We start from the raw sequence: 7,710 nt of genomic DNA, 5'->3' as shown, positions 1-7,710 counted from the left end.
ACTTAATCAAATTATTCATTCATTTAACATCTTTTGTTTCGAAATATACAAAACACATATAATTTACTATATTATCCATCAAATATAATCATGTCAACTTAAAACTCTAAATTTTAATAATTTAAAAATTGAAAACTTAAAGCTCTAAATTTTAATTAATTAAAATTTGAAAACATACTGAATCTAAAATTGCAATTAACTCAGTAAAATGAAAGGTCAGATATAAAAATCCACTTGCTTCTGATTGATTGTGAATAACGGTAATGAAATTAACTGCATGTTTTATTCTTCTATGTCTAGAAGTAACAGTATTTAACATGAAAGACACATGAAAGACCAAAGCAAAAACAGCATTTATTCAACTTCAAACTCGTGTCCCAAGTTCAAGCATAGATTGGTGTCAAAATATACATCTTGACAACGTGTGAATCAACGCATGAGGTGAGACTTCCTTTCAAATTTGTTGGAAGGTATGAATGCTGTAATATCAAAATAAACAAAAATAGTTGTGGTCAAACTCTTAAAGCTCAATACTAATATAGACAAAGAATTGCATTTAGATTAACAAACCAATTATAAATAGTTAAAGAATGTTTAAAGGATTCTCCCATCTAGATCAAGTAGATAATATTTATTCAGATAAAAAAAACATAACAAATGAGAATTGCTAATAGTCTTACAGTCCACAAGTCTCTAGCTTTAACAGCAGTTTTCGACGAAAGGCCAATGTCTTTCCATTTGGCAGTGATTGAGGCTGTAGAGTTGCTCCTGTTCCACAACGCTACAGCTACTCTTTTGTTGGACAAAGGCCCTGCCCATACCTGTGGAAGATCAAATTGACACAGATTAGACATACAAAATCTGAGTTGAATCCAAGGGAAAAATATGCTATTTAACTTCAAAGGCTGAATAAAAGACTTCTCTATGTTAATCCATTAACCCACAAAAAATATCCGCATACCTCAAGGTCTCCTTGCTTGCTCACTTTCTTCCCCTGCACTCCCAGTGAATCTGGTTCCATATAGAAAAAGGATCGGAGTTGGGGGTTAAGATTGAAAACCATTCTCAAACTTGTATACCAAAATATTAAAACTGAATTGCTATGTGCAACTCACCTTGATTGACATCAATAACCTCTTTGTTTCCCAGGATCTGTAGTGTTTCCTGACTCGTATTCCTTAAGTCAGTGGTAATTATCAAAGGTGCCTGCAACAGATATGGTTATGAACCCTTAACCACAAGATATATTATATACACGTCTTTTTCAGTGTGTATCCTTTCACTAGTTTTAATTCTTGTACGGATGTGAAATTTGAATATGTTTGTATGTCCCAGAGACACCAAGATTTGCAGCATTGCATGTGGGTTTTGGGTACCCCTCCTTGATCAAACAATTTTTTGTATTTGCTAAGAAAGCTACTTCAGCTATTTATACATTAAGCATAGGCCTATATTAATTACCTTCATCAAGGCCCATATGCTGAATTGTGATTTGTACTCATCAGTTGTCCAACTAGGGCCCATCTTTCCAATCTGCAATACATCAGCATCTGGTTTGATAATAAAAGCAGATATTAGTGTGGATACAACAACGCAAATTGAAATAAACAGTAATATCAAGTCAGTCGACTTATGGAGCAGTTAACGTACCATTCCATCCACGGTTAGGACCTGCATAAGCGGCAAGCTTATTGTTCTGGTCAGCGATATCTAACACGCTGCAAGAAATGAAAAAAAAAATCAATATTTTTTTCTGTATTGCATACTTCTATAATTAATTTGCTGTGTATGGATAAGTCTATTACTCTACATATCGAACTCCAATTTCACCACTCAACCAGCTGTTGGCAATCTTAGGTCCTTCATTAATATACTCTGTTAAGTTGTACCTGTACATAGGCATAGAAAGAGTTAGCAGCATTTTCAGTTAATAAACTACTGAATTTCTTTGATTTTTGGTTTAATACAGAGATTGTTGATTGAAATCTCTTACCAACTATCGGTGGCAAAGAATATAGGACGCCCCGTCTTTAGGAGAGCTTCACTCATTTTTTTATACCTAATTATTTCAATAAAAATTCAATAGTTTTTATTAAATCAAACAGTAAATGTACATTTCAAAAGCACGATGATAAAATAGAATATGGTATGAATGTTATGTACCTCGCAAGAGGACTGGACTCGGGAATGTAACAGTTCATATATGTCAAGTAGTCTACTCCCTGCCCATTTATCAAATATCAGTCATTCTTCAATATTCCAACAATAATTAGATTCCCACATCATTGCATTCAATCTTTGTTTAAGGGCTAAGATCTATGCATCCGAGACAAAGTTTGATAAACAAATCTGAAATGGAGCTCAATTGGGTAAGTAGATTTTATTGAGAGCAAGTTACCCATAAAGCAAATGTGTTAGCATCCTTTTCCTCGTGTTTAATGGAACCTGCCATTCTCGTGGAACATGTTTGTGATCTGGAAAAAGAAACCAAACATGGAAATCAGTACTAATTATCAGGAATTCGGTATGTTTACAAATAAAAGTGTTTTAATTGATTCTTGCATAGTATGCTCACCCTGCATCGGCATATATACCGAGTTTGAGTCCCTTAGAATGAACATAGTCTGCCAAAACTTTAATGCCAGAAGGAAATGTTTTTACTTTAGCAATAAGATTACCCTGCCAATAAATAAGAAGGTTATGAGATGCTCTTAAATATATCTTTCAATAGGTAATTATAAAGTCTAATGTTCAGAAAATTTACACAAGCTACAAGAGGAAACACAAACAAGAAAAATAGGTTGATAGCTCCAGTTCAAACGGAAAGAAGAAAGGATTTATCTCAAGATAGTTATAATCTAAAGCAAAAAAGAATGACTTGATGCAGAGCTTATTTATTGATTTGTTTTTAGCAATACCTGAGCATCTCGATGTTTTTCACCCCAGCAGTCATCTGGTAGTTTTTGAGAAACCAATTTAACATTATAAAAACCATTAATTAAGGACTATTTACAATTAATGGTTTCCATTCTACCAAGAGAAAAAGGGTTATCTAGCTTACCTATGTTAACATATTCATATCCTAACTTGGACAATCCAGTGGAAATCAGTGCATCCGCTGTATTATGCACATTTACAGTGGGCCAATGTTAAAGATATAGATAAACGTTTTTGCTACATCAAATTGTTGTAACTTCAGCCAATCTACAAAACCAGGCTTTCCACCAAAAAGCCTGCTATTTTCTAGTAACCTTAAATTTTAGAACAAAAGAAAGGAAAATATGATCAATTTAGAATTGTTCTATCAACAAAGGGCTACATTAATCTGTCACTGACAATCGATGGAGTCTAAAACCATGCAAAAATGAGGTCAGGACAATCAAAAAAATTGAAGTCACCTGCTCCGCGAATAGCGTTTTCATTAATGCCACTGCAGTAGTAATATCCACGACCATTCCATCTGAATACAAAAAAACATCACAACAATTGCATTAATATATGTTTAAGGGCATATTCTTTTATTTTTTCCATTTTTCCTAAGAGGTATAAACTTTTCATCTATGTGCAGAAACACCACCATTCTCCGAACTCCTGCTCATCGCCTGCTGACAGAGATGCAGTACATTACATCCACTTAATAGAGATATGCGGGCTGGATTGGAATTCCAAGGGTTTTCCACCATTTAAAGAGACAGAAATCTTCAGGTCGGTAGTATAATACCTTATGTTAAATTTGCCTAGCTATTAAATTAAGAAAACAAAAGTTTCTGTATCCACGTGTTTCCTTTTCCCAATAATAGACAGTAGAGAAATATACCCCATTGGAGGCTTCCGGCCGAGTCCATTGTAGGTTGCATTAGCTTGAAAGCACAAACAAACACCCACTAGTGTTACGAACAAAACTGAGACCATTTTCATGTTTGCCAATCTCCAAAAGCAGATATTAAAAACATAGGAAAGAAGGCATTTAGTCTTTACAAGATTAATTTGTTATTCTATATATAGGCTTCAAACTCCTACTAAGGAAGATTTTGACTATTTAACACTTTTGCACTAGGAATCAAACCTTAGTGTGTGATGTTTAAGCCTTTGACACCACAACCACTGGATTTGGGTTCATCTCTTATTATTTTATTATATTTGTGCCAGAGATGCACTAAATGGTGTTGACTACTTTATATTACAGTAAAGAACGTGACATTTTGAATTTCATTGTACATACGAGTCAAAAATGTACAGCGCTGACAAAACTCCATTTCATCAAACGTTCTGGTGAGATACAGCAGAGCATCTTGTGGATCTTATCCAGAGCATCATGATTTTGACCCAAGTCTACAAGGATGAGCTCAATAAAGTCAATCTTTTCCCACAAGCTGCGGTTTGATAGTGTGCAAGTCAGCATTGAAATATACTAGTGGTTTCCACAGGGATTCAAGAATTCAAAATCGAATTTTCTTGATAGTGTACCTTTGATTTAAATAAACTATTGGTTTCATGGAGATACCTGGTGCATACAGTGAAGTGACATTCGGTCAAACAATTCACGGGGGTTACCTCCGCTTCACACATTTCCAAAACATGTTTACTAGGGCAGTTTGCCCCTGCTTCCCAATGCATCCAGCTATCCCCTTTTCTCTCCCATGCCACTATTTATGCATTACGCCAGTGATTATTAAAATTGAATTTGCTCTCGCCGCAAGCAAAATGCATTACGCCACTGAGTATCAAAATTGAATTTACCCTTTCCGCAAGCGAAGTGCATCACGCGTCCTCTTTTTCCACAACTCCACCTGCTTTAAAATGTCGGCACATGAGTTGCAAATATCACAGGCCTGGAGCAAGGAGGTTATTAAGCGTTTAGATTATGTATAGGATAACAGATAGGGGATCTGAGCAATAACAGCTATGATGAATAAAAGAAATCTGCATCTGTTGTGAATTGGACCGTCGTCGAAGTGATAGTAGATGGATTCTCTGAGGAATTGATCCACCAGGTACCCGTAAGCTCTGTGCATTTAACTCCATTGAATCCTTCACACAAAACCAGAAGCTCACTTTGTTAATCCCAACTTTTTTGGTTTCCCCTATACATTTTTTTTTCTCAGTTGCAGGCCATTTAATTGATCGATCATTAGAGTTTATTCTTCAGCAACTTTTTGAATCTCTCTAATTTTAATAAATATTGATTTTTTAATAATTTAATAATAAAAAGCTAGTCTATAGTGCAGGAAAGTTCCTCCAAAGGTCTATTTTGTTATTATGATAGCATAGAATTTTAATTAGTTGTATAAGGTCAATGGGCTCTTGATCTATGAGTGAAATTAAAATGTTCTTAATGATGATTAATGTAAACTAAATTTTGAAAATTAGTAGTCTCATAATGTTCAATTTAAATTTGAACTTTATGCATTCTACAATAATCAATAGTATTTTTTTTAACTTCATGTACTTCACTATAAGCAATACTTTTTTAAAAACTGTTATGCATTCTACTTTTTAAAATAAAGTTAAAAATCGACCAAATTCATTTTCACAAAGTTTGAAAACTTTGGAAAGATCTTTTATTTTACTAATCTTAATTGAATTCACTTTCAAAAAGTTTGTAAAATCTAGAAATATGTTTGATTTTACTACTTATAAAGAAGATATGTGGATATAAAAGGGGGAGGGTGAAGCACAAGGGTTTAGGGTTTAGACAACGAAATGGAAGACATGCATAGGAGGTTTTCGGGAGGATTTCTCTGCAGGAGAAGGCTGGACCTTTTTTGTAAAAATTAGGGTTTCTCCTATACATCTCAATGGAGAAACCATTGGCCTTTTTTAGGCAAAAATAGATAATATTTTTATCAACGGCATGGAGGCAGACAAAGTAGGGAGGTTGTCCAACCTATGAGCAAGGATGAAGAACAAAATGGGGATGGGAGGGTAAAAAATCAGGTTCAACGCTCCAACTCAATGCAAAGATTTACTTCATCAAACCTAGGGGGCAAAGTGAATCTCAACACTATAGCTGAAATTTTTTGGAGACCAAAGGTGGTGGAGAAACAACAAATAGAGACTATGGAAGATGCACTATTGATATTATGAAAGTTAAGCTTTAGTCTTGGCAAGACTGGGTAAGTTTTCTCAAGAGTAATGCTCTTTTTCTTAAATAGGGGAGGGGGAATGGGCAGCTATCTAAAAACTAAAATAATGGTGTGATAGGCAATGGGGTCAAATTAAAGATTCCAAAGCCCAAGAAAATGGTTTTTACATAATCATGGTGGTGGATAATGCTCATGACAGAGAACGTATACTAAATGGGGGCCCCTACTTCTTAATAGGCTTTTATATGAGACCTTGGGAGCCTAACCTCAATGCTACAAAAGAAGATATCCAATCTTTCCAGTTTGGATAGGTTTGAGAAACCTCCCTCGAGAATATTGGAATAAGAATGTTATCAGTTTATATGGAATAAGTTAGGATCATTTGTTAACGCCATTGAGATGGTAGATAAGGTGACTTACATATGTTTCCTTTCTTATGTATAATATGGAATGCATGTCGCCCTCTACCAAAAATGATGGAGTTGCACTCATCTGAAGGCATATGGAGACATGCTCTATCTATTGAAGAGGATCTCCAAGTGTGTGTGGATTGCTTAAGTGAGGATCATGATTCGTAGGGGTTGTGATATGGGGGGAAAGTTGAAGGAGTGGGAAGCGGATAAACTCCTTAACCGAGCAATGGTGATTTCTAAGGCCTCGTCTCTTTGGAAGGATGTTGTTTGTAAGGATAATTTAGCAAGGGTCGCAATTTGGGAATGTGAAAGTGTTTTCAAAAACTCGGATAACCTATTAAGGGATGGCAGGAGTGGAGAGCAGATAGGTAAGGGTTTAGAGAGGGTGTGGGAATTTACAGCGAGATCAAACTTAGAGTAGAATGAAATGAGTTTAGTTGTGTGGAGCTCTCTTGAGCATAGACTACATGCACCTTGAGGGAAAGATTATTGATTAAAGCAAGTAAAATGGATAGTTAAATCTGTCAAAAGGATAGTAATGTGGGGTTGGATTTAGGGACCCCTTGGGGGGTCTAGGATTTTGGAAATGTGTAAAATAAAGGTGTCAAGCTCTCAGAGAAATTCTAGAAGCCAGAAAAAGACTCTTGGTGTTGTTCAAAAGAATTTGTGGTACATAATATGATGCTTGGGATTAAGCACAAAGGGATAGAGGATGCTAGTGTGAAAGATAATGAAATATCACTAATCTAAATTTCGAAAGGATCCTTTAACTTGGAAGAAGTTTCTAGTGATGATTATGAGGAAAGTGGCTCTAAGGAGGAAGAATTGGAGGATCTAAGGGATAACTTCTTAGGTCTCATAGATAACATAGTGCTTAGTGAGAGAAGAACACTATCTCAAACAAAAGGTAAAAAACCAAAAGATAAAAGAGGGGGAATTGCAAAAAAGAGGGAGAAGGACTTTAAAAGTTTTGATCTAGATTGTAGGGAGTGTTGGAGGGAAAAGGAAATTGATATCAAGAAGAGAGAATGCCTTTTACTAGAGGAGATGAATCCCCTACATGGTGGAATGCTAGGGGTTGTAATTCCCTTGACAAGATTCACTTGATCAAGTGGTGTTGGATGTGATCTCCTTACAAGAAACCATGATTAAAGTGGAGGATTTTGATATAATGAAGAAGTATTTTTGACATAACTAATATCAAGGCTTTA

General features: G+C 35.3%; 1 protein-coding gene across 1 annotated transcript; it reads right to left on the bottom strand.

Annotated features, from left to right (window-relative positions):
- Window positions 1-221: 221 nt before the first annotated feature.
- Window positions 222-3,981, bottom strand: LOC149547093 (alpha-galactosidase-like). The gene is made up of 15 exons (XM_089794695.1): window positions 3,818-3,981; window positions 3,399-3,460; window positions 3,062-3,118; window positions 2,919-2,953; window positions 2,576-2,679; window positions 2,399-2,474; window positions 2,164-2,222; window positions 1,994-2,059; window positions 1,806-1,889; window positions 1,651-1,718; window positions 1,462-1,550; window positions 1,116-1,206; window positions 962-1,011; window positions 681-821; window positions 222-479 (listed from the first exon to the last, which is right to left on the bottom strand). Exons 1-15 carry the CDS (start codon window positions 3,916-3,918, stop codon window positions 384-386), a joined length of 1,179 nt encoding a protein of 392 aa, XP_089650821.1. The 5' UTR covers window positions 3,919-3,981; the 3' UTR covers window positions 222-383.
- Between the last annotated feature and the right edge of the window lie 3,729 nt (window positions 3,982-7,710).

This window comes from Cupressus sempervirens, chromosome 7, assembly GCF_028749045.1.
Source record: "Cupressus sempervirens isolate cs-2001-9-10 chromosome 7, ASM2874904v1, whole genome shotgun sequence".
Taxonomy (NCBI): Eukaryota; Viridiplantae; Streptophyta; class Pinopsida; order Cupressales; family Cupressaceae; genus Cupressus; species Cupressus sempervirens.
This window is presented reverse-complemented; position numbering and strand designations above follow the sequence as displayed.

Coding starts and splice junctions, on each gene's coding strand:
- LOC149547093 (XM_089794695.1), bottom strand. CDS start 3,918: ATGAAAATGGTCTCAGTTTTGTTCGTAACACTAGTGGGTGTTTGTTTG. Junction 1,890..1,993: donor TTCTTTGCCACCGATAGTTG/GTAAGAGATTTC, acceptor GCCTATGTACAG/GTACAACTTAACAGAGTATA. Junction 1,551..1,650: donor TCCTAACCGTGGATGGAATG/GTACGTTAACTG, acceptor TTATCAAACCAG/ATGCTGATGTATTGCAGATT.